At 32.2% G+C, this 26114-nt stretch overlaps 3 protein-coding genes across 3 annotated transcripts; 2 read left to right on the top strand and 1 right to left on the bottom strand.

Annotated features, from left to right (window-relative positions):
* Window positions 1-788: 788 nt before the first annotated feature.
* Window positions 789-4910, top strand: LOC105803442 (putative BPI/LBP family protein At1g04970). Its single transcript, XM_012635643.2, has 6 exons — window positions 789-1291; window positions 1952-2091; window positions 2396-2750; window positions 2992-3240; window positions 4249-4374; window positions 4463-4910. The coding sequence occupies exons 1-6, from the start codon at window positions 860-862 to the stop codon at window positions 4664-4666; spliced, it is 1506 nt and encodes a 501-aa protein (XP_012491097.1). The 5' UTR covers window positions 789-859; the 3' UTR covers window positions 4667-4910.
* Window positions 4843-10235, bottom strand: LOC105803444 (3-oxoacyl-[acyl-carrier-protein] synthase, mitochondrial). The gene is made up of 15 exons (XM_052623171.1): window positions 10010-10235; window positions 9597-9826; window positions 8836-8943; window positions 8676-8747; window positions 8412-8498; window positions 7984-8135; window positions 7440-7520; window positions 7316-7349; window positions 7137-7203; window positions 6969-7045; window positions 6442-6502; window positions 6278-6360; window positions 5629-5700; window positions 5180-5376; window positions 4843-5041 (listed from the first exon to the last, which is right to left on the bottom strand). The coding sequence occupies exons 1-14, from the start codon at window positions 10131-10133 to the stop codon at window positions 5212-5214; spliced, it is 1413 nt and encodes a 470-aa protein (XP_052479131.1). The 5' UTR covers window positions 10134-10235; the 3' UTR covers window positions 4843-5041; window positions 5180-5211.
* Window positions 10236-11290: 1055 nt separating this feature from the next.
* Window positions 11291-15246, top strand: LOC105803445 (protein-tyrosine-phosphatase IBR5). Its single transcript, XM_012635650.2, has 5 exons — window positions 11291-11784; window positions 13045-13144; window positions 13694-13751; window positions 14180-14286; window positions 14619-15246. The coding sequence occupies exons 1-5, from the start codon at window positions 11548-11550 to the stop codon at window positions 14930-14932; spliced, it is 816 nt and encodes a 271-aa protein (XP_012491104.1). The 5' UTR covers window positions 11291-11547; the 3' UTR covers window positions 14933-15246.
* Window positions 15247-26114: the final 10868 nt, after the last annotated feature.

Genomic DNA, 26114 nt, shown 5'->3' with positions numbered 1-26114 from the left:
TTACTTATTTAGAAAAAAGTCGAAGCCTCCTTTGCCCATGGTTTTTCCCTCTTTGAGGGCTTTCCACGTAAAATATTTGTGTTTGTTCTTCTCCACTTTTACTATCTCGTTGTTTATACGGGTCGATCGCCAACATTTATCAAATAATTTAATTATATTCAATATTTAATTTTAAATAAAATACCAAACATATTTTATAACTTAAACTCAACACTTAATGTTTTAGTAATTATTTTTTCAACACTTAATTTTTTTAGTTTATCAAACATAGCCGAAATAAATTTAATCACTTCGAAGGATCAATTTGATCTGGTCCTTATCATAGTGGGACCTTTCAAGTGCATTCACCAGAGAAAAAAGTGAAAGAAGTAGAGAACAAACTTTATAATTGATGATCGAAGTGATAGAATTTGTAAATATAGAGGATTAAATTTATTGAATTATTTAGAATTAGGATAAAATTGATAAAATGTGTAAATATTGAGGACTAAATATGTTATTATCCTATTTAAAAAAGGTCACATCATTACTTCCATTAATTAGAATGAGTGATCAAAACAGAAACAATCTAAAATATTATTAACGAAATTGAAAATTTTATAGTTTAATGACAAAAAAAATGCTAATATTTAAGTGACAAATTCTAAAAATTACCCTTAAAAAAAAGTCTAGTTGTAGGTAGATCAGACATTTGAGCAGAAACAAAATATTATTTTGCGTGACGTGGCAGCCAACTCTACCTCAAGCAAACAAAAATGGCACAACCTTCCACGGCACCGTTTGCATTTCCAATCATGGCCAATAAATGACAGTATTTATGGAGTAAAAACGTCCACCGAACCCCTTTCCCTCTCCCGCCATGGCATCCCTAGCTTTCTTTTTCGTCTTAATCTCCTCGACCTTCCTATCATCACAAGCTAACAATCTCCATCTTCAACAATTGAGAACCCAAGATGAATCCTTTACCTCTATCCTCGTGTCTCAGAACGGCCTTGATTTCGTCAAGGACTTGCTCGTCAACGAAGCCATCTCTTCCATCATCCCTTTGCAGTTGCCTGCCACCATCGAAAAATCTGCCCGAATCCCATTTCTGGGAAATGTTCATATGGTTATCTCCAATGTTACTATTTATAAAATCGATGTTTTGGCGTCTTATGTTAAGCTTGGGAATTCTGGGATCGCGATTGTTGCTTCGGGGACTACTTGTAACTTGACCATGAATTGGCATTATTCTTATAGTTCCTGGCTTGTTCCTATTGAGATTTCTGATGGAGGAAGGGCTTCAGTTGAGGTATTATTTTTTCCCCCTTTTTATTTTTTGAAAAACTGTTCATAATTTTTTTGTAAAAAATAAACCAAAGGTACGAATTTCAATTTAACATTGCTTAATATTTGCGACAGTTTCATTGTAGCTCTAGGCCAAACAAGCTCTAGAAATGGGTTTTCTTTCAATTTTATCTTTGCTCTTGGTTGGTTTGTCCGCTTTGGATTTTGGGTAAAATATATGTTAGTCTTTGGCTTTTTTCTTCTCATGCTAGTGGGTTTCATTTCTTATGCTGGTACTGAGTTTTGTGTTATATAATCGTTTTCTAGTTCATTAAATTTACTCTGCTGACTAAGGACATGGGATAAAGTTATTATATTTGCAGTTAAGCTTCATTTACTTCATAAAATTTAAGTATGAACTTTATGTTCCTGCAGTGCATTTACTGTTGGGTTGTTATAGAATGTTATGTTTGTATCTGGATTTTCTACATATGGTTGTTGTGTAGCATGTTTCGTTCATTATCGTTTTTTATCAACAAGTGGGTTGCTTGTTGATAGCAGCCATGCATGAAGTTCATGCACCAATGATTCTTTTGGCTGTTCTGAATTTGTGCTTATTTGCTCATTTGTAATATGCTTGTAACAAAGGGAATCTGATGAGTAATGCCTCTGCAATCTGCATAAGGTTGAAGGAATGGAGGTGGGGCTTACATTAGGCTTGGAGAATCATGAAGGAACTTTGAAGCTGTCCCTCTTGGAGAGCGGTTGTTATGTGAAAGAAATCACCATAAAATTGGATGGAGGAGCTTCTTGGCTTTATCAAGGGTATGTTAATTTATATCAATTGACTAATTTTGTCCTAGTTGTATCCAAGGTTCGTTTTCTGGTGACCTAAATCATTTTGCATTGTCGGAAGTGTTTAAAAGAACTGTTCTTCTATATGATTATATCATCATTGGGCTGCTTTTCCTTTCACTAACGGAAAAGGATTCTGGTGTTGGTTTATGTCTTCAACTTTCTTCAGTGAGAAAATAATGGCCTTACCTATGCACATTTTGTTACTTTTCTTTGCAAAGCTGGATCTATGTTTTATTTTATGGTGATTCATTGCTACTGTTTCATTTTTCAGGATGATTAATGCCTTTGAGGAGCAAATAGGATCTGCAGTGGAAAGTGCTATTACCAATAAACTTAAAGATGGAATCCTAAAGCTTGATTCATTTCTGCAATCCCTTCCGAAGGAAATTCCTTTGGATGATAATGCTTCTTTGAATGTATCTTTCGTGGAAAATCCTGAATTGAGCAGTTCTTCCATTGAATTTGACATCAATGGGTTATTCACAGATGGTAAAAAGGTTCAACCAGTTTCTAACCATTACCGGCAGGTGTTTCAACCTTCAGTTTTCTGCATTGATCAGTCTAAAATGCTAGGGATTTCATTAGATGAAGCCGTATTCAACTCTGCTTCTGCTTTATACTATGATGTGAGTTTGTGAAACTATGTAGAACTGTTGAATTATGTCTGCTTTAGCTTCACGATAGTTTGTAGCTAATGTAGAAATCAAGTTATTCAGGTTAAGGAATATAGATTATACCAATATGAAGATAGATTTACTCAATGAGAATCAATGTTGTTGACTTCTTCGTTCTGATTGCCTTGAGGTGCCTTAGTGTGGCATCTCCTGTATTATATATTGTTAAATTAATGGTTTCTATATGTGTCAGGCTGAATTTATGGAGTGGATTGTGGATAAAGTACCAGATCAAGCTCTCTTAAATACCGCTGGATGGAGATTTATCATCCCTCAACTGTACAAGAAATACCCAAATGATGATATGAATTTGAACATTTCTCTGTCTTCTCCACCTGTCATAAGGATTTCTGAGCATAATATTGGTGCCACCGTTTATGCAGACGTGATAATTGATGTGGTTGAAGGTAGTCAAGTAATATCGGTTGCCTGCATTTCATTGGTAAGTTTGTTGATTAGAACATAATGGTCACAAATTTCGTAATAATCCCATTGCATCTTCATTTGTTTATTGAAAAACACCTCTCACTTCCCACCTCTGCCTGCTTGCAAAGATGAAAATGAAAGGAATACAAAAGAAAAACCATGGCTCCTTGGTCTGTTAATTTTCCCCTTTGGCTTGGCACTCTTGAGAGTCTTTATCATTTGTGCTTGATTTCATTAACCAAGTTCATCATTCTGCATCCCCGAAAATGGTTCATCAATCATGTCAACTGTGGCTGGTATATCTGGCAGTGTAGAGATGGTTTTCTCTTCTTATGCTGGTATGAGAATTACCAAATTGAATACTTAAGGGAGCAGGTTAAGGCTCTTTGTTGGCACCCCAAAGATTAGGGTTCAAGCTCTATCTTTATCATCCTTGTCCCCAATTTGTAGATTGTAAGACGTACTGAAAAAAAGCAGCAGCAAATTTTAAGCATGTTAACATGTAGTATAATTCACTACTGAATTATTCATTTATATCTACTAGCATTCAGCATTTTATGTAATAAACATAAAAGCTTTCATCCATTATAATAGATGAGAACCCAAAATCAAGTTTCCTGGAGGGCAGCCCAGTGATATGTATATCTAGTATGGATTCTTTATATGTTCTCCCTCTTCTGACCTGAGTAATTATTTGTTTTTTGTTTATATTGATGTAAAATTGCATTTCCGAGGGTTTTATTTTGGATAGGAAACTGCTGAAATTTTACCGGACAGAGATAGGCAACTTGTTTCTTATTTGACTGGTTAAGTTTATGACTTTTGAAGATGCTAGGTCTCAGAGTTCCATTTCTGTGTTTCCCTTATCCTTCTTCATAGGGTTTATCGCATTATGCATGGTTTCTTCTCTAGTTTTTCTTATTCCAAAGGTTATGGATTAGAAAATAAGAACTGTTTTTGAAGCTTCATAATGAAATATTATGCCCCTTTTCTGTGACCAATATAGTTGCCTTTGTCATGGCAGGTGATCCGTGGCACAGGTTCAGTTAAAATCATGGGGAATAACCTCGGTGGTAGTGTGAAGCTAGATGACTTGGCAATGTCATTGAAGTGGAGCAAAATAGGGAATCTTCGAATGTATTTGATACAGGTTGCTATGATCTTAGTATTCAATCAGATTGATGTTTATAATGCATGGTTACCAATAAAAGGTCTAATGTGTCTTTTACTTATTGCAGCCTGTGATGTGGACGCTCGTCCAGACTGTTGGCATACCATATGCCAATTCCTACCTTGGAAAAGGTTTCCCATTGCCCATCATTCATGGCTTCACTCTTCAGAATGCTGAAATTATTTTCTCTAGTTCAAAAGTCACCGTGTGCAGCAATGTGTCGTATTCAGAATCTGACAATCTTAATCAGGTTCCAATCCACATCAAGTAAGATCACTGTTCATATCATGCAACCTTGAGATGTCCTCAAAATGGGTTTACAGGGAAGAGAATGAAGCAAATTGTCAACTTCCCACTTCCCATTGTACAGTTTTTACTTTAAGATGAAAACTCTTTGGTCAACAAAATGCAGCAATGTGATATAAGTTTGTTGAATGCACAAATATATGACCAAAGGCACAGTTCAATTTGTATCACTTTCTTTGATGTTTACCTAATCATAAATGTCTCATAAATCATGGTGCGAAGAGAACCATCATTACATTTCCCTCGGCTCTATGGCAGCTATTGCTGACTGTTGATCTTAAAGAATCTGAAGCTCAAAATTTTCCGCAGTCACATAATGAAGTTGTTTTTCTGCAGCTAACTGTTGCCAACAAAATAAGAGAACAAGAAAATAAACAAGAGCCTGCCACAATGACCTATTTGATCGGCTTTATATCTTTGATTGTGGTTCTCAAAGTGCAGATGCAATCAAACCAAAGAAATGGCATCGAAAACCCACCAATACCAAAAAGTTTGGCCAATCAATCTGTTCTAGGAGGGGGATGCAAAAAGTAAGGACGCATTTGTTCCTCCAAAGCCAAAAGAATTAGACAACGCAGCTCTAATTGGCATTTCCTTGGAAGCAGTCAAAGGCATGAAAGCATCATTAAATATGGGATCAGGTTTAGTGAGATTTAGTGTCAAAGGTGCAATCCCCTGCAATAAGACACCACTACAATGATCATTTACTGCAGTTTCAAACTTTCTCAAGTATACTAAACAGAATCTTTTGTAACGTTAATTAAGCACGGGCAAAAAAATGGGTAGATAGGGATCACAAAATGGTTCATACAAGTGGGAATTCCTATTGAACCATTTCAAAAGCTTTTTGAAAAGCTATGTCCCACCAATAAGAAGAAAGGTGCTTTCATTTGAATAATTAAGCAGCATGTTAACTGAAATACTTACATGGTGTACGGTTAAAACAGAAAAAATTGCTTCAACAGCTCCGGCTGCACCAAGAAGATGACCGACAGCACCCTGTGTATGAAGGTGATTGTAGCAGTTTAAATGGAAGGAAATGGTTGGTAAGTAGATGAAAGCTATTAACAGTAAAAGAAAACTTCATGAAATTACAGCAAAGTAGAATGGTCCAACACTGGAAAAGTTAACATTGCTTTTTCTTTTTCTCGCTAATTCGCTCCCCCTCCTTTTCCCGCACATCTTTTCATAATAGTAAGAAAATTTGTAGGAGAAATTTGAGTGCACATCTCTTTAGTAGAGATGTGAACAGCTTTATAGAGAAGGCTCTCTCTCTCTCTCTCTTGGGGAAAGAAAAAGCAAGTTGAGTTAGCAGTAATCACCTAAGATACTATATCTTGAACAGAGTTCTATCCCTTTTGAAGTTTTCCTATTGTTTTTGTCTCCATTGCACTTTAGTCCTCTCTAGATTGTGCATTTCGGTTGAAGAAGTAAAAATGATATCAAACTCCAACCACACTAAATTCAAATCATCTAGTCAGTTCTGAAGATTGATGCATAAGTAACCGAGTGTGATTTTGCCTAGAAAATTTTAATTATCGTTGTCCTACATATGGTCTGAAATACTGAATTTTACCTTTGTCGAGGAGAAGGCCAAAGAACCTGATGTTGCATGGTCAGTGAACATGGCTTTGATTGCATTTGCTTCAATTGCATCACCTAAACAAGGGGTTCCAGAGACATGAATCAGACAAAAACCAGATTTAACAGAACTTAGAACATCAAATAACAGAAACTTACCCAAAGGTGTAGAAGTAGCATGAGCATTCACATAGTCCACTTGGTTAGGATGCAGACCAGCCTGAAACAGCACACCAAGTACATAATAAACTGAATCTTCTGATTATGTATTAGAGAAAAGATTAACAATATTTAGCAGGCAACTTGTCAGGGTACCCACAGGTCAAGTGACAATGGAACCAATGAACCAACTACTAGAATCCAGAAATGCACATTTAATTGTGAAATAAACTATCATGCAGCTCTTTATGTCACGAATCACAAAAGTTCAGTGATAATTTTTTCTACATTTTCAAGTGACAGATTCTCAAGCACAATTGTTTTATAGGCAGCCACATATAACTTGCACGGCTGCCTCACACGCTGCCAGACCAAAAGATAAGAATATCAACATAAGAAGCTGACAATCCTGTATTTTACTCAGATATGACCCATGCGAGCAGAAAAAGGAATCCCCTTGATGTTGTTATAGATGCTAAACATAACTGTTAACAAATCAAGTGTCAAAAGTACTCAGCGAATATTACTTGTTTCAAAGCACGTGCCATGGCCAAAATCGCACCTCTTCCATCAGTATGTGGTTGAGTAATGTGATAAGCATCACCTAGAAGTCATAATTAGTGTTCAGAAAATAAATATTATTGAACATTACTACCAAAGTTAATGTAGAAAATTTTCAGATCTTTGACAACAACCTGACATCCCATATCCACGGACCTCTGCATAAATTTTTGCTCCTCTACTTTTTGCATGCTCAAGTTCCTTAATACAGATGGGGTATAATCATAATGATAAAACAAATAGCATCATAGACAACAACAGTGGGAAGGGGTTTGTGATTGAAATATAGAAGAAACACCATAACTCAATTTACCTCTAATATCAAGACACCAGAACCTTCACCTATCCTGGCAATATATGATAAGTTAGGAAGTAGCATAAACAAAATAATTGCAAGCAATGAGCTTGACACAATTAACCAATCAAACTTTACTCACACAAACCCATCCCGGCCACAGTCAAAAGGTCGTGAAGCTTCTGAAGGGGAAGAATTATACTTGGTAGTCAAAGCTCTAGCTCTGGAGTCGAAAAGAAAAATGTTATCAGCTAAGTAGAATATGGAAGGAGTAAAACAAAGTAATAGAGCATTCAAAAGGATTGGGGGGGTTGAGTTATCAGCATAATGAGCTAACCACCCTAATTTTTTACTTCATGGTCTGCCTTAATGAAAGAAAGCTAAAGAGAGTCAAGCATTAACTTTTGAAAATTTAATAACAATCAAAGCATTATTGTACATCTAGATATACAATGTCTCCTAGAGCCATTCCTGCTGAAGCAATTCTATCAATTTTTCATTTTAAATAAGAGCCGCTTTAGTTAAATGAATGAGAGAAATGTCCCTAAGGGTCCACTAAGAAGAAGAAATGACATGGAATCAAAACAATAGCCTTTCATCACTCTCCTGAACTTTTATCAATATTTTAACTAGCCAAAATGGATATTGCGGCAAAAAAAAAAAAAACTGTAAGTTTTTATCATTACTTGCAAAATCCAGCTATTGACAAAGCATCAATGCTAGACTCTGTGCCACCAGCAACCATAACATCAGCATCTCCAAATTGAACCATCCTCATAGCATCGCCAATAGAATGAGCCCCAGTTGCACAAGCAGTCACTGCAGCATGGTTTGGTCCCTATATTCAAAAGGGCAATTAAACTACACAACAATAACTTTTACTTTAGGAGTATGTTTATTCTCTGTAATTGCTAACATTCTGCAATATTAATATTAATTTTAAACTTGAGAACTAAAAATGACCTGACAGATGGAACTAGAATCACTATGGTGATGAAGCACCATTTCTAATCACAGCAGTAACTGGCCTTAAATAGAAATTGTTGCTAGACTAGGTTTAGGTCATCATAAGGTGACAAGCATGCCATATATGAAAAATATAATATATACACACCTGGAATCCATATTTCATGCTCACGTGACCAGATGCCATGTTGATGAGTATCCTTGGTATGAAAAATGGACTTAGTCGACGAATACGCTGCATTAAAAGAGCAGAGATTTCACTTGTCTTATTAATTTTCTCCATATTCAAGTAGTTCATTTTCCAGCCCATAGCTGACACGAGGAAAGGAATGATGATGACACTATGAGCTAGTGATGACAATAGAAATACTTACAATCATAATGAAAAAATTCATGGCTGCAAGAAACCAACCTTCTCACAGATCATTTGCGCTGCATCTAAAATATCACTAATACTTCCAGTCCCACCACCTATAGAGACTCCCTGGTTACCCAAAAATTAATAAAGAATAAGATAATGAAATGAAACTAGAGAAGATCTCACATATTATCAGCTATTCAAAAGTGATTACCGTTCTTTCCTTCTGTTCCTGATCAGTGGGTGCCCATTTTGCATCTTTTAAAGCTTCATCAGCAGCACATAATGCATAGCTTATAAATCTTGCAATTGATCGATGATCCTGATCAACAAGAATCATTAATAGTAGTATGCAAAGAATAAGAAAAAAAATCCATTGCACATTGATTAGTCTTACAGAAAGAGAACCTAACCTAATAATCATTATCATAAATAAGTAATATAGCATCGGATTAGACACTGCACACCGCCTTAAAATGATAAAACAACTTGGGATTCTGAGATGTAAAAACTAGAAGTCACATCAAGGTATAATGAGAGACCACTTTCCAAGCAGACAGAGCTCCTTTGATTGAGAATACAGTTCATATTCAAACCCTGGACAGCTTGCAAAGTAAAACATCCTTCGCAGTTGCGAGGAATCAATGTACTTTGTTCCATCTTCACATCTTTTAATTGCCCAAGTTTCTTGCTAAGAATGAAAATTCACTAAGAACTTGGAAAGTAGCATTCAATATAATGTCACTATCCCTTTCAGTATTTGCTCGAGACCATGTTCCAGAATCCATAGAGTTCTAGAAACTAAATAGTTGACCTCAAAAGCATCCAGCTTTACATTCTTAACCAAAATTTATCTATGTACAACTTCAACCATAAAACAAAAACATTGACCCAGCTCAAAATACCACATGCCAAAGTAACACACAGAGCACAATACAATTAATGGGTCATCAACCAAAATCACAAGGGGGTTACCTTAGCATTAAACCAAAGGTCCTCATTGAATTCACCAGGGGCAGTCCCACAAGGCACAATTGCAGCAACTTTAGAAGTTAACTGATCGAAGGTAAGCGTCAGTGTCTCTTTATCAAAAGCATTCATCTTCAAATCCTCTGTGGTTACTGCCCTTATTCCACACTTGCCTTCTATCAAATGCTTCCAAGTTGTTCCTACTCCGCACCCGAGTGGAGTCAACAGCCCAAGCCCTGAAACCCAAAAACAAGTAACCAACCAGTCTAAGAAAGTTTTCTTTCTAATCTAATAAGACCCTCCTGTACCAGTATAGAAAAGCTCTCCCGACACGTCTTTTTTCCGTTCTTAATACTGAAAATCGAGAAGTCGTCAAAGCATCATAAGCGAATAAATGAGACTGGAGAAAGGTATAGTACCGGTGACGACCACCCTCCGGGGAGAGGAAAGAGGAGGTGGCGGGAGAGAGGTTGAAGAAGAAAGGTGACGAGACAGTTGGAAACGACATGTCGTTTTCAGTTTATGCCAACAGCGCCTTGCCATGTCCACCGAGTTGATTTGTCCGTACAGGCGAAGGGTTCAACTTCAAAGTTGAGCGACTGCGATTGCGAAGTACCAAACTGATCTTCATAAAAAGTGCAACTCACACGGTTAAACTTGGGTTCCAAACACTTAACTGCTACTTTTTACTAATTTACTGCATATTTTTCCTCCAAATTTGAGTTGAATATATATATATATATATATATATATATATATTATATTACTATTTGAAAATAAAACATTTTACCTATTTAGAGAACTCAAAAGTAAAAATAAAAAATTATTTACGTCTTTACTTTTTAAATTAAAAGAAAATAAATTTCAATTAAAGGACTACATATACTTTTTAATCATTTCTAGCCACCAATCACTTCTTTTATTTAAGTTATTCTTAATAATTTCTTTTTTGGAAATAAAAGATGTTATATTCTTGATGTGACCCTAATTATGTTTTCCCATCAAAATGTGAATTTATTTATTTTCCTAACATATGAAAAATTTCTACAAAAACAAATTGTGAATTTAACATTTTTATAACATATGAATTTTTATTAAATTTTATGATTAAATTATATATTAGTCATTGTCAAATATAAAATTTATAAATTTAATTCATATCAATTTAAAAGTTCGATAAGAAAATGTCGAGATAATATTATTATATTAAATATAAAATATATTATTTGTAATATAAAAGATTTCTTATAATGAATATGATATGAAAATATGTAGAATTTTATGGATAATAATATCCAAATTTTAAATATATTGTAAATATCTTTAAACTAATATTATATTAAATAAAACTTATAAAATAAAAAGACAAAAATAAATCACACATAAAATAAGAGAGTAAAAGAGAATTTATTTTATTAATAAATGGGAATAATCTACAATACTTCTTTAAAGTATATAAAAATATTGTTTTCAAAGCATATAAGAATTTATTTAGATCTTGATGATATCCACCCAATTAAATATTAATAGCATAAAATAATAATAATAATAATAATTAGGTATAAATTCAAATTTTTTAAATTATGTTAAATATTTAGTTCAAATTTATGTCTAAAATTTAGACAAATAATAGAAAAAAGGAAAAAGGAAGAGGATAAATCCTCTACCGTTTGCATTCTAAATTCAGTAAATTAAGACACAATATTAAGAAAAAAAACTCAATTGGACGAGTGTATAAATCAACTTTCTCCCTATTAGAGAAAAGAACTCTCACTCTCTCCCTCTCTCGATCGAGCAAAATCTGGATTCAACGAGGACTTCCCTTCAACTAAAACCCTTTTGATTCGAGAACAAAACTCCGGGTCTTTTTTTTTTCTTTGCGTTCTTGACCAGTGTTTAATCGCAAATTTGTAGCTTTTTTTGGGGGGTGTTTGGGGTGGGGGGGTGGTGAGTGGGGATGAGGAAGAGGGAGAGGGAGAATCCGTGTGGGGTATGTGGGCACTATCACAAGTACGAGGAAGGGGAAGTTTGTGGGATATGTGGGCACCGACCTCCCATTTCTTCCGATAGAACATCGCTTCAACTCAGTGCTTTTCCATCGGTGATCTTTCCTGACTTTCTCTATTTGGGTAGCTATGATAACGCCTCTCGCTCTGAGCTTCTCAAGACGCAAGGAATTACTCGCGTCCTTAATGTAACCCCCTTCTTGTTCCTCACGTTTCCTTTTTCATTGTTATTTATTTATGTTTCTTTATAGTATTAGTATCAACTTACTGTTTTTACTTTTGATGTTGGGTTTATGGATATTTGGGAAAAAGTTTATTTTTGATTGTTTACTAGACGAGATTTTTGTGCTGTATTTGTTAAGCTTTATATTACGCTGTTTGAACTTTGATGGGATTTCTGCATTTTAATTATTTTAACCAAATCCTTAAATAAGAAACATCTTTTAACTTTATTGATCTAGAAAATTCCCATGTCAGTTTCCCTGTAGAAGTTTTATTGTTATCGGTGGGGTTAGAGATGTGATGGAAAGATTTAACCCAACTTTTGGAATGGAGTATGAGAACTATCCAAATCTGAGTGTATTTTACATTTAGACTCTACTTGAGGCCTTTACCTTTTGGCTAAACTCATGGATGAGTTAAAAACATGGGGAAGAAGTTAAAATCAAATGCGCAATTTTGGCAGGAGGCAAGATCAGAATGGGATGTTGAGTAAAGTTAGAACTAGGAACAATAGGAAGATATGACCGGCAGACAGTCCAAAGAGTGATACGTTTGTTTTCTTTGTCATTTGTTATAAAAATTAAGTTGTAAGATCTTCATAGTGTTTACTTGAGAATTTCTAATTAGGATCATTGTTATTGCCATTTGCTTAGGTATATAGGCATAGAATAGTGGACAGTTTGAAGATAAAGGGTAAACCTTGCACTTTGTATCAAATTATCATAACTGGAGAGCGGTTGTGATGGGATTTCCTTTTGATAGTAAATTAAGATTCTATGAGAGCCATTAGACATTTAGAATTAACCGGCATGTGCAGAGCACTGCAGCCAGTAAAAAACTTGTTTTCTACACATTAGGGAAGTTTATATAATCCGTTTGCCTTTTCTAAGGGCACAAAACTGTTTGAATGGGTCAAATATTTAAATACTTTTATCAAAAAACTGTGAGATGATTATGTTTTAAACCTAATTCAATTGATACTAAGCAAACAAATAGTTGCTATGGTCCAATTGCTATCAGTGATCAGATTGAAAGATACATCTTAGAAAGTGGTAAGACTGAAGGTGTCAAGATCCACTCTTTTTCATTCTTTATCATGCAGTTTGCTTTGTTCCTCTTTGTTGGATGTTGTGACTGCTAAAATGCATACTGATGGCCGTCAAGTGTCAAAATTTGTAGATTGCTTATATGGCATATCCTTACGTAATTTACATTCTCTCTTGCAGACCGTACCTGCTTGTCAAAACCTATACAGGAATTCATTTATCTATCACTGCCTGCAAGATGACAAAATTTTACAATTTGATGATGCAATACAATTTTTAGGTGCGTTGACCTTTGTCTTGCAATTGAGTCTATTGTCAAAGCCTGAGTTTGATATCTGTTCTTATGTGCATGACTTTGGTATTTCCTCTTTCATGCATTGGATTCTTTTTACCTGTGCAAAATTCATGAATAACATTCACACACTTTTTATTAATGTCCTGAGTAGCATTTATATGTATGTTTTCTCTTTTTATTTTGCAGAATGAGATGCTTCTTAATTTTATTGATTCACATGGCCAACTATGAGCATTCTGCTGTCAAATGCATGTGCTTCCCTAGGGCTCTACACATCACAATGTAGAAAAATTGCTAAGATATTGAGTTTACAACTCAAACAAATTTTCTCAACTTGACATTTTTCTTATGGTTTGCTTTGCTTAAATCATGATGCCTTTGTTACCCTTGTGTAAAATGGCTTTGGGGAAGTTTGCTTAATTAATGTTTGTCAGTTGCACTGCAATATCTCAGACACTGCCACTTGACATGTTGCATTTGTTTTATTTTCTCATTGGCATATTATGACCTGTAGTTCTTTTCTGAATTCTGCAGAGCAATGTGAGAAGGATAAGGCTCGAGTTCTTGTGCATTGCATGTCAGGAAAAAATAGGTTGATTTTATTGTTTCTTCATTCTTTTTTATCCTAGAAATACACAGTAAGACAAACATGAGTATGTTAAAGTGGTTTTTTTCCTTCCTTTTTTTAAATCTTATTTTATACCTTAAAGTTTTTGAATGCTGAAAATAAGATTCTCAATATTTTAAGAACCTGGTTGGACCTTACCCGAGAATCTTTCCCATAAGATGCCCTTCGGAAAGGTTTTGCAAAACCTTGTTATTTTGCACACAGGAGATAAACTGCTTTGTATGTGTGTGTACACCTTTTTCTTTTTCCTTTATTTGAGGAAGTTGAATATTTCATTCCTTGAGATGGGATATACATGCCCTTATCATTGAGCCAAATGCTCAGGCAGGCGTGAGTTTACCCACTTGAACTTATAAAATTGTTTGCGAGGATGATTATATTCTTTCGGACAGGTCACCAGCTATTGTAATAGCTTACTTGATGAGGTCTAAAGGATGGAGGCTTCCGCAGAGCTATCAATGGGTGAAAGAACGTAGATCATCTGTTGAGTTGAGTCAAGGTAGTGTTGTTTATGATGCTTAATTGTAAAGAATATAGGAAAGCCGTGTAATAGTTTTTGGATTAGGAAAAATGAATGTCAGCTAAATTGTCTTTTTTCCTGCCATCCAAAAGAGACTTCAGACTGGAGATGCTTCATTCATCAGTAACTATTGTGTGATGTGCTTGTTTAAAGTAAATCCTTTTTTTTATGTGATTCCTTTGGTCAAGTTTAGAGATTGTAGACTTGCAGTTGTAATGTTTATTCAAGTACGACCTTGTCAATGTTATTAGTTTTCATATTGTACGTATAATTGCTATTTCTGACTTTCATTCACTGCATGTGATTTGTAGCTGTCTATCAGCAGTTGCAAGAATATGAGCAGAAGCTCTTCGGATCATCTGAAAGTATCAATCCTTCTTTGCCTGCATTCCCACCACCGGCTGGAGCTCCATTCAACTTTGGTTTCTCAAAGGTAAACGATGCAGTTCCTGCTCCCGTTCCTATACCTGCCTTCAATAATCTTGGTGCTACTTCTATTTTTGCCCGTCCGCCCTTAGAAGTTCCTCCGCATGGGTTCACATTTGGTGCTGGTCAGACTCAGAGAAGTATGTCCGAAAGCCTAGGGAACCCTAATGCCAGTGATATTCCAATGGATAGCACTTAAATTCCCAAAGTTTGTTTTGCAAAACCAACCGTTTCACCAGAAAATTGAACGGAGACCGACTTTTATGAGGTTCTATATGATATGTGGGTGTAAATTGGGAGTAAATCTTAAAAAAGTTTTCTGGTCTGTAAGATCCGATGAGTTGATATATTCATTATGTTAATTAAGCGCACGCTATCTGGGCTGTTCCAGATTTCATATACAAAGATAATTTCAAGTAGGATGTTCTTTTTTGCTTTTCATAATAAAAACAGTGTATTTTGGAACAGTAGATGCAGTTTCCGGTACGAGGGGGAGTTTGTGTTGAAGGTTAATTTGCTTTGCAAAGATCATACAAACTTGATTCTTTTTGTTACAGATATTTTATTAAATCATTGCACCATTGAGTATAACTATGATTTTATCTTTGACTAGTTCACGTATCCTTAATATTTGAAGGGAGGGCTTGGCAAACATAAGGCAGCTACAACTTAATTTTTGTATATCTCGTCTATTTTCTAGATTGTAATTTTGTTTAAATTATTTTATTATTTATATATATTTTTGCTTAACTTAATAATTTGTATTATAAAATCTTTTTTATACAATAATATGGGTGTGAATGGGTAACACGACAAGAGTTTAATCACTGTAAACCTCATTTTTATATAATCATATTATTATAGTCAATATTTCCATGAATATTTACAAGTTTTTTTTTTACTTATAAGTACTGTTTGAGCTGATTAAATATTTCGAGTCCACCCACAGTCTATGCTTGCTTAGATAACAAATATACTTCTAAGTTTTAACGCTTACATTAATTTATTTATATCTATATTTATCAATATATATTTATATCTATACTTATTTATCAATGAAACATTTGATTAAGATGCCAACTCTGTAATCCAATTATCCATAATTAAATTTTAAGATAATACATTCATCAAATAAATAAATATGATTATAAAAAATTTGAACTTTTATTTACTCTTTGAAAAGAAATTACCTACCAATTTATTTTTGTAACTATAATAATAAAACATTACCATTAAGAATATCATGTGATTTACTCCTTTTGTGTTTCAATATCATACATATTTCATGTATTATTATAATTAAATTAGTTTTAAATTAAATGTTTCATCATTTATTAATGTCATTTTTAAAACACACATTTGTGTTCTAAATCCGTTCCCACAGTGCAAGAGAACGTGGCCAAGGATTCGCATAAGGCTAAGTTGATGGGTGATTCATCGATTCCAGATGAAGTGACGGGATGAGGATGTGACGACGGAGACAGTGAGTGAAATTCCTTCCATCACGTTTTCGGATCGTGTTCATAGGTTTATTGAAAAGAAAATGGCTTTTATCAATTGTGATCAAATTAGTGGGGAGGAAGATAGCTTTCAACACCTTACTCAACGAGGTGTCTGTTCTATGGAATATTAAGGGTAAATAATTTTTTCTTGTCCGGTTCTAAGATAAAGATAATTTTGACAAGATGTTAAATCTAATTGGTATGAGGTAGACACTCAGATAATATCATTATATAACTTTTTAGATTATGATTATATAATCTAAAGATGCATGTAATTACACCTAAATGGCATATTAACAACCATAATATTTAAAAAGAAAAAACAAAGTGAGAAACGAGAAATGCAGTTTTATAAAAAAGCATGCAACAACAACAGCAAATGCTAAACCCTTCCAAATCCAAACACGAGAACAACAAAAAAAGAAAGAAATTGCAACAACTGGTAAATTAAAGGATGCCAAACTGAAAGATCTCAGAAACCATGGAAGACAGAGATAGAGCTTCGCAACGACCCATTTTTATTGAGTGAAGAACCAAAGAAATGGAGTCCGGGCGGCGCCCAACTAGATCTTTATCTTGATGTTGTTGACAAGCTTAAAAGTGTCATCGAAGTCGTCTTCATCTTCGGGGGTATCTTCGCAACGTTGGCTATCGCCAGGCTGAGCACCGCCATGGTTGCACCCATGATCGTTTTGACCGGCGTTGCCGGCTTTAACTAAGAAAGAACACACCACCAGCGTGATGAAGCAGAAAACGATCATTCGTCTGGATACGGCCATTGTTGTTTGTCTTTGAGATGTATGCCCAAAGCACGGTGAGTGATATCCCTTTTTATCAGGTGAAAGGGGGGAAGTATGGGTTAATGGAGGAGTGTGATTTTTCCTTTCTCTGCTGATTGCATTTTGTTTTGGGGGATTTAAAGATTGCTTAGTTTTACTATTTGGGGAGTTCCATCAGGAGTTGAGGAATGCCGTTAGGAGTGGTGTGCATCTTTGAGCTGGTCTTTAGGCAACAACCTTATCTTACTAACACTTGGATTACTTCAATACACTAATACCCTAACATAATTGATTAACATTAGTTTGTAATTTGTAAAATACGCTCTACTCTACTATCAACTTCACTATTCATCAACTCAATTTCGTTACTATCTTTTTTTAATACCATTACTCCTATATAAAGATGAAATTTAGCTACCAACTCTATTATTATTATCAAACCCTTAAGATCAGTGTCAGTTCCATGCCTGTGGTATACAGTTTTGTATATTTTTTGTGAAGAAGTAACTTAAAATAATATTAAAATCTTATTTTATATTTCTAAAACAAAATCTTGCTTGTTCCATCTTATTATTAATAAAAAAATTGATGCATGAACTATGCTAAAAAGGCCCACCAACAGGTTCATGCCAATTGCCCTGGCACAATCTTGCAAGCGTTAAACATTTCGGTGAAGAACGGGCGGAGCGAAGATGGAACATTGCCTCCAAGGCATACAAAGACATGAAGAATGTTGGCCCTTCACCCTCATCACCCATAACAGTTGCACTCAACAAATTCTCTCCATCTCCTAATTATCTAGTAGAAACTTGTGACACTCTAAAAAGGTCTGCATCTCCTCCTCCATTGTTGTACATTCAAAGGACCCGCTGCTGATGAACATATCCTCCGATCTCTTTCTTACCCCAACCCATCTTCTTCCCTGCAGCAACCTTACCTTTACTACCATCAACCCTTTTACCACCAATCGTGGAACTACTCGAAGTGTAAAAGCAATATTCAAATCAAAAAGAGAAAGGAAAAAGTGCTTACCTAATTCACTAAAAAGAAACCTAAAGAACCCCAATAACCTCAGACCACGAAAAACCAAGGTAGAAGAAAACGAATAAAATTTGCAGAAAAAATAGATGGAAAAAAAGCGGAGAATTTGCAGAGGAGGAATGATAAGAATTTTCAGAGCAAAAGCAAGAGAATTTAATAAATTTATTTAGCGTAGGAGAAGGAAACAAAGTCCCCTCTTTACAGAGAAAACTGACAACATCCAAACATGTGACATATGCACCCTTAATGCATGTTTCCCAAAAAAAAATAGCAACAACAACCAGTGAAAAGTGCCACATACCCCATAACTTGTAACGCTCACGACCCAAATAACGGCTAGCACACATCTTCATATATCATGTCTGGTCATCAAATCAATAATTAAGTCATCGATTATAAAATTCAATATTTCAAAAAGAACCATTATTTATATCTTACATTATATATAAGACGCTTCGCCACACACCTAATTCTTAAAAGAAGTTTTATTGAGCGCCTTGTCTCAAAGGAGGCCACTTTATAACCCCTCCTTCGACGAGAGGGGAGCCTAGGACACACTATGCCTGGCCAAACATGACAACTTGCCAAGGGCACAACTATGACATATTCAACCACACTAACAAGACCACAGTTACACGCCATCAGCATACCCTACCACTCCATGTTAAATCCAATAATCCACCTAAAGGGCAACCTGCACCGAATGAATGGCCTACCAATCCAAGGAAGACATATGGTCAATACATGGCCCTCCCTCTTATATAATCTTCCATACCTTATAACAAAGAAGACACTTAATCTATCAACCACCACTTTTCAACTAATCTCTCTCCAAGCTATTTACAATCTTCCCTCCCTCACTTTAGTCATTTGTAGTTCTCAACCCACTAAAAGCCAGTTCTTCATCTCTTAAAAAAAGCACTTCTGACTCAAAAAGTATTTTTGAAAGAAAAGCTGTGAAGAACAAGTTGCTTTTGGCAGAAAATTTTAGCTTTTCAGAAGTACTTAAAAGTACTTCTGAAAAGGAGCTGAAAAGGAAAAGCTAAAAATTTTAGTTTTTCTTCGCCCAAAAGCACTTTTGGTGCTTACTTACTTTTTCACCCCTCTAATAACATAGTATTTTTCTTTTCTTTTTCTTGGTGCTTAATTACAATTGTGTTAAAATCATTAATTAAAAATAAAAAAATATTTTTTAAAATACTAATTACAAATATTTAATGGTTATATTTAAATATTTAAAATATAGCTTATATATTCTAATTAAATTTTATAAATAATTAATATTTACAATTTATATTTCATATATAAAATATTAACAACAAGTTATAATAATTTTTTATATTATTACTAAAATATAATAATATTAACTAATTTAAATATTATTTAAATACATATTTGTTATTTGATAATAACATGTCTAAAATGGACATTTTATTTCTCAAAAGCACTTTTGACAAGAATGCTAAACACTCAAATTTTAAACTAAACTTCTCAAAAGCACTTCTCAAAAGCACTTTTCAAAAGCAATGAAGAACTGGCCCTAAGTGTATCACTTTTGACCTTCTTATTACATTCTTGTATCAACAACTTTCAACACAAAAAAATCAAATAAGTTAAATATATTAGTAAGTATGTGATATATAGTTAACAAAATAATATATTATTTTATCTGTTAAATATATACAATGTGTACATATATGTAATATGTAATTATAAGTTGTTTGAATTTCAGTTAGAAAATCAAATTATTTTGATTAATTCTAACCATTAAATAAACTCGAGCTTAATCAAAATTTTATTTTTAATTTATTTTTTATGATTCTCATTTAATATTGAAAAAAGCTTAATTCAAACTCAAGTTTAAACATAGGATATAAATTACATAGTTGATCACTTAATTTTCATATATTTTCATTTTGGTCATTAGAAAATACAAAATTGCAAATAGGGCAATCGCCATTACAAAACATTTTCATTTTAGCTTCCGTTATTAATTCAATATTATTGTTCACTTATTTTATTCACGTGACTTTAATAAGTTTTCATTTTGATTACTCATCTCTTTTTTTTCAAAAAATGGGTTTCTGCAAAAATGAGTTATTCATTAGCGAAGATGAAACCAAGTTTTTCCTCGTAACTTAATTCCTGTAAAATTTAAGAATTTTCCAATAAAAATCTTTTCTTGAAAAAATAAAATCAATTCTAAAAATAAAAATAAAAATAAAAGAAATTTAAAAATAAAATGGTTTTCTCTGTAGAAACCCAAATTGCCCTATAAAAATCGAAGCAATTCATTTTAAAACTTCAAGTTTTTCTTTTATTGGGACAAAATTAAAATTAATTCTAAAATAAAAATAAAAACAATTAAAAGGATAAAGTGATTTTTCCCGCATAAATAAAAATTTTCATAAACTCAAGTAATCTCCTATAATACCCCATGTTTTTCCTTTTCTACTAAGCAGAAAATTAAAATTAATTTTAAAAAGTAGAAAAGAAAATTTTCTTGTAAAAAAATAAATAATAAAACAAGTGATGGAAATGAAAATTTACTAAAATAAAGTCACTAACTGAAAAATAATTAAAATAAAAACGTTTTATAACCACAGTATTCTATTTACAAATTTTTATTTTTAATGAGCCACCCATAAAGCATCACATTTAAAGTGGAAGTCAAAGAAATTCAACGTTTTAGCATATAGTTGGTGTCATGACATGGTATAAAATGATGATAAGAATGTTGTTTCAGTCTTACCAAAATCTTGAATGACACAGCATTTCTAGTTATGCATACCTTTCATTCCTGTCTTCTCGTAGTCCCCCTTATTAACTGCTGCCGCTATTTTGAGGTATATGTCTTGTCTTCTTTTTTTGAATTTAAGGGGTTTTTTACAAAATTATTATAAAAAATAAAAAATAACTAAAATATTATACTTTTTTATTTACCAAAATATTATAAAATTTTTTATTTACCAAAATATACCAAAAAAACAAAAAACAGAAAAAAAACCAATCACATTGGCGGCACCAAAGGTGCCAATGTGATTGGCGGCACCAATGGTGCCAAAGGACTAAAATGTTAGTTAAGGGTAGTTTCAAGGACCTGACATGCAAATTTACCATTTTGAATTTTGAAAGTTAATTGCTGCTGTGCGCACTAAAATTGAAATATGACTAATTGTCGTCTAAGCCCTCCTTATTTATTATTATTTTTATTCCCCTTCAACTCACTTTTTTATTTAATAAACAAGCCCGCAACTTATTTTTGTAGTTAAATAAGCTCTTAATCTATGATTTTACTCATAAAAGCCCTTTATTTTATTATTAAAGTAAATATATTTTACCTAAAATAAAACTATTTAAAAATATAAACTAATTCGTATTTTATGTATTATTTTGATAATTTGATGAGAATAGTTTATTTAAAAATTTACTAAATAGAGTTATTAAGAGTATATAATATAATTGTAATTTATTTTTCTATTTGGGTTACATTTATGGGTGATCAGTTTTATTATTACTTCGGTTTTTCAATAAGGCATGCCCAGTATTTCTATTAATTTTTTAATTAAATCTAATATTAGTTAAGCGATAATTAAGATACTTAGAATTCTAATTAAGTAATAACTCTATTTTAATTTAATAAACTATTCTCATTTAATAACTCTATTTTCATTTAAAATATAAAATTTACTGAAATATAAAATTTGTTGCTTCATAATATCTTAAGAGACTATTTTAATTAAAATAGTCTAACATGTTTATGTTATAAGTCTATTCGAATATATTAAATTTATAAATAGATAAAATAGTTTATGTTTCCATTATTTAGTCTAACATGTTTATGTTATAAGTCTATTAAGAATATATTAAATTTATAAATAGATAAAATAGTTTAATTTTTTTAAATTAAAATAGAGTTATTTAATGAGAATAGTTTATTACATTAAAATAGAGTTATTAAATTAAACTATTTTAATTTTATAAATTTAATATATTCCCTTAACTAATATTAAATCAAAAGGAAAAAAATAATGGAAACATAAACTATTTTATCTATAAACATAAACTATTAAATTTAATAAATTAAAATAGAGTTATTAAATAAAAAAGCGAGTTGAAGGGGAATAAAAAGAAAATAATAAATAAGGAGGGCTTAGAAGGCAATTAGCCATATTTCGATTTTAGTGCGCACAAGCAGCAATTAAATTTCAAAATTCAAAATGGTAAATTTGCATGTCAGGTCCTTGAAACTACCCTTAACTAACATTTTAGTCCTTTGGCACTATTGGTGCCGCCAATCACATTGGCACCTTTGGTGCCGCCAATGTGATTGGCCTGATCAGGCTGTGTCAGGTTTTTTTTCTTCTGTTTTTTTTGTTTTTTTTTTGGTATATTTTGGTAAATAAAAAAAATTATAATATTTTGGTAAATAAAAAAAAGTTATAATATTTTGGTTATTTTTTTTATTTTTTTATAATAATTTTGTAAAAAACCCGAATTTAAGACTTCCATGTATACTTGATTATCATTAAATTTTGTATTCGTTAAAATTTTATTTAAGATTGACTCGTATAAAAATATTAAATTTGAGTTGGTCTTATTTATATTATTTTTTATATAAATATAAATTTAAAAATATAATACATTAATTATACTAAAATATTAGAATAAATGTTTCTCAATAAACTAAAAATACATTAAAAATCATTATACTTAAATAACATTAAAATAGTTCCAACTTAGCAAACAAATGCCTCCAAAATACTAGCAAAATTAAAAATAAAATAAGAGTTATACAATATCCAAATAATAACAATAAAAAAATAGTAGAAAAAAAATTAGGTAGATCTGGGCTAGACCTGGGTCAAAAAATCTTACTCGAGTCTCAACCCATTTAAAAAATGGACCTTATTTTTTGTCCAAACCTATGTTTCAGGCCTATTTTTTTACCCAAACCCTTCTACTTTTTAGGTAGGCCTTCAGGCTTGGGCGAGTAGCTCAGCCCATAATTAGGTCTACTTGGATGTTACAATTGTTATTTTGGTTAATATGTAATTGCCCAGAACTTGTCCAAAAGTATATAATTAGTATTTTAATTTTTTTTTACTTAATTGGTATTTGAACTTATATTTTGTTGTCTAGGTTGGTATTTTTGCACTAACACCATTAATTTGTGTTGATGTGGCACTGATGACTAATCCAATGGTGACACGTGGTAGTCTCTTAGTATGACATGTCATGGACATAAATTAAAAAATTAAATTTTTTTTAAAAGTATAAATTAATTTTAAAAAGTGTAATTTTTTGGACAAGTTCAAGTTCAACTAGGTATTTTGGATAAATTTAAGGGTAAACTACATATTAACCCTAATCGTTATTTTGGTTAATTTTAGGATAACTATTTGATACATATGTGGTTGAAAGTTTTAATTCCAGTTAAGATTTTATTGTTATCACAAGTATTCTTTATTTATTTTCATTTTTTAATAAACGTAAGGGCATGTGATAAAATCTAAACTTCACTTGCAAAATTAAAAATTTTCACAACTATTCTACTAAGTAATTGTCCTGATATTTAATGAAATAATACTGAAATTTTAAACACCATAAACAGGGTTAGGAGGTTGACAAGTATTCAAGGCACATAACAATATTTTAAAGCTGCTTGTGAAATAATAATAAAAAGTACACTTTCAATATATCAAATACTAACTCATATTTAATACATAAATAGTATATAATTCTATATATTGTTATTATTTGGTTAAAATCTGATTCAACATCGATTCAATAAAAAAACTACTTTTTTACATAATAATAATTATTATTAGAAATTATTGTATTTCTATATTTTTATATAAAGTTTGTAAAAGAAAATTTAAGCCTAAAATAAATTTAGAAAGCACTCACTTATCATGAAACTTAAACCTAAGACATTATGATGTATAAAGTCCAAGCATCAGCATTCTTATTTACTTTTACAGCAACTTGTTATAAATGTCTCTTTCAACATAATTTTTTCACCTATATGTAAATGTGTCCTAAAATAATATTGTTCAAATAATTTAAAATAAATTCACTTAATTTCATTTTGAATAATATTTAATCATTTGATTTACTAATAATTGTAATAATTAGCTAATGAAATCTTGGCATTGTTTGTAAAGCTTGAAAATTTGAGTTATTAAGTATTCAAGTTTAAGTGGGTAATATTTTAGATTATTGGGTAGAATTTTTGGAAAGTAAATATTTTTAGAAAAAAGCATAATAAAAATTTGAAATGACATTGTACCCTTTTAACTTTTTTGTTTTTATTAATTTTATTGTTTTTTTAACATCTACCAATTGAATTTGTGTAACTTCAATGATGGACGTCAAAACCACCAAATATAATTTCCTACGTTCTAATTTAATTAAACAATAGTAAAGAGAAGTAGGATCGATCCCACAAGGACTGAGATTCCTAATTTTCCTGTTTACGTAACCAAATTCTTGAGTCTAGACAACTGTCGTACCCAAAACTTGTACGTGCAGAGTTGAAAGATAAATAGAGGGGGAATTTAGTTGATAAAAAAAACAAGTATAAAATAAAATGAAATAATAACATAATAAAGGTTGAAAAATAAAATCAAATAATTCAAATTAAATTTGTAAATCAAATATGTGAATGCTTAGCCTTAGCTTCGGTACACTCCGAACTTGAATCGATTCTTGAAAATAGATTCCTTCTTCTTAACGATAAGTTGGTTATAGCGACCAAGGACGCCCCAACCGTCAACTCTTCCTTGTGTAGTTGGTTTCGGTACGACTTGCAAAACAACCCTTACCGATTATCTAACCATGTAACTTGCGTTCGCAATTTAAGATCTCAGTAGCCTTACGATCTAAAAAAGCCCAACTCAAATTAACGGTCTTAGCCGCGTGGGTTGTTTAAATCTGATCACTATCTCCTTTGGCAGAACTCAACTAACTTTTTCCAATTGAACACGTCAATTTATTCCCAGGAACTCGAATATGATGACCAATTCGTTTTCCCAACTATACGCCAAAACAACTTCCTCGCAACGTGCACTTTGAGCTGAAATTGGATTAACTTTAAGGGACGAATGTGACTATCCCATATACAAGAGAGATAATGAATACCATGTTGTAAGGTTTTAGTGCAAGTTCATATCTCACGATTTTTTATTGGAACTACAACTGACCTAAGCTAAATGGGGTTTGGTTAAGTATGAAATTAATCATACTCGATTAGGGTTTAAAAGTGGATTTGAATGTAATGGTGATTAGTGAAAAGGATAAATGACTTAAAAAATAATTGAACCAAAAAATAAGGAAATGAAAAAAAATGGCAGTAAACTTGAATAGCTACTACGCGTGGAAGAGAAAATATAAGAATTGTTTTTAATTCTATTCTAGTGTGTCTTTTTAAAGCCACCATTATAAGGTATTTATACAATTTTCATATGCCAAATTTAGCATGATTCCTGCTAGGATTATGCCTAACAAGCAACTAAAATCAAAAAATTTTTTATTCATAGAGTTTGACAAAATCACAATCTGATTTTATTCAACCACAAATTCTACAACTTTTTAATTTGGCCCCTTTTATTGCTTTTCGTTCCAATTTAGCTCAATTTGCTTATTTATTTGAACTTTGGTAATCCAATTGCGTTCTGACAAAATTAAAACAAGAAATCCCAAGCTTAGTAGCATTCTATTCAAAATTTGATTAGAAATAAGTACATTAAACACACAAAATTAGCTTGCTATCATCCAAATACATTATAATAGTATAGATGTTTACTTTAGTATCCATCCTTAATGGTGAAAAATAAATAAAGAAGGTAATTATATAATGAACACAATGATATAGAAATTAATAATCCTTATCAACAATATTACTAGTTTAATGAAAAAGAATTTTGTTGATGTAAGTGTTGTTAAATGGAATCAGATTAATCGATCAAATCGATATATTGATCTAAACAAAAGATTTGAATAACCCTCTAAACAAACCACTCAAAAATAATAAAAAAACCAAAATGATGACAAAACA

This window comes from Gossypium raimondii, chromosome 11 (assembly GCF_025698545.1).
Source record: "Gossypium raimondii isolate GPD5lz chromosome 11, ASM2569854v1, whole genome shotgun sequence".
Taxonomy (NCBI): domain Eukaryota; kingdom Viridiplantae; phylum Streptophyta; class Magnoliopsida; order Malvales; family Malvaceae; genus Gossypium; species Gossypium raimondii.
Note: the sequence above shows the minus strand (reverse complement) of the source record. Positions and strands in the feature narration are given on the sequence as shown.

Bases quoted from the DNA above. Each gene is read 5' to 3' on its own strand.
- LOC105803442 (XM_012635643.2), top strand. From the start codon at position 860: ATGGCATCCCTAGCTTTCTTTTTCGTCTTAATCTCCTCGACCTTCCTA. The intron at 2,092-2,395 runs GTATGTTAATTT...TTCATTTTTCAG, and splicing joins GCTTCTTGGCTTTATCAAGG to GATGATTAATGCCTTTGAGG. The intron at 2,751-2,991 runs GTGAGTTTGTGA...TATATGTGTCAG, and splicing joins CTTCTGCTTTATACTATGAT to GCTGAATTTATGGAGTGGAT.
- LOC105803444 (XM_052623171.1), bottom strand. From the start codon at position 10,133: ATGGCAAGGCGCTGTTGGCATAAACTGAAAACGACATGTCGTTTCCAA. The intron at 7,204-7,315 runs GTAAATTGAGTT...ATCTGTATTAAG, and splicing joins CTGGTGTCTTGATATTAGAG to GAACTTGAGCATGCAAAAAG. The intron at 7,046-7,136 runs GTTGTTGTCAAA...TATGACTTCTAG, and splicing joins CCGTGGATATGGGATGTCAG to GTGATGCTTATCACATTACT.
- LOC105803445 (XM_012635650.2), top strand. From the start codon at position 11,548: ATGAGGAAGAGGGAGAGGGAGAATCCGTGTGGGGTATGTGGGCACTAT. The intron at 13,145-13,693 runs GTGCGTTGACCT...TGAATTCTGCAG, and splicing joins TGATGCAATACAATTTTTAG to AGCAATGTGAGAAGGATAAG. The intron at 14,287-14,618 runs GTAGTGTTGTTT...TGTGATTTGTAG, and splicing joins ATCTGTTGAGTTGAGTCAAG to CTGTCTATCAGCAGTTGCAA.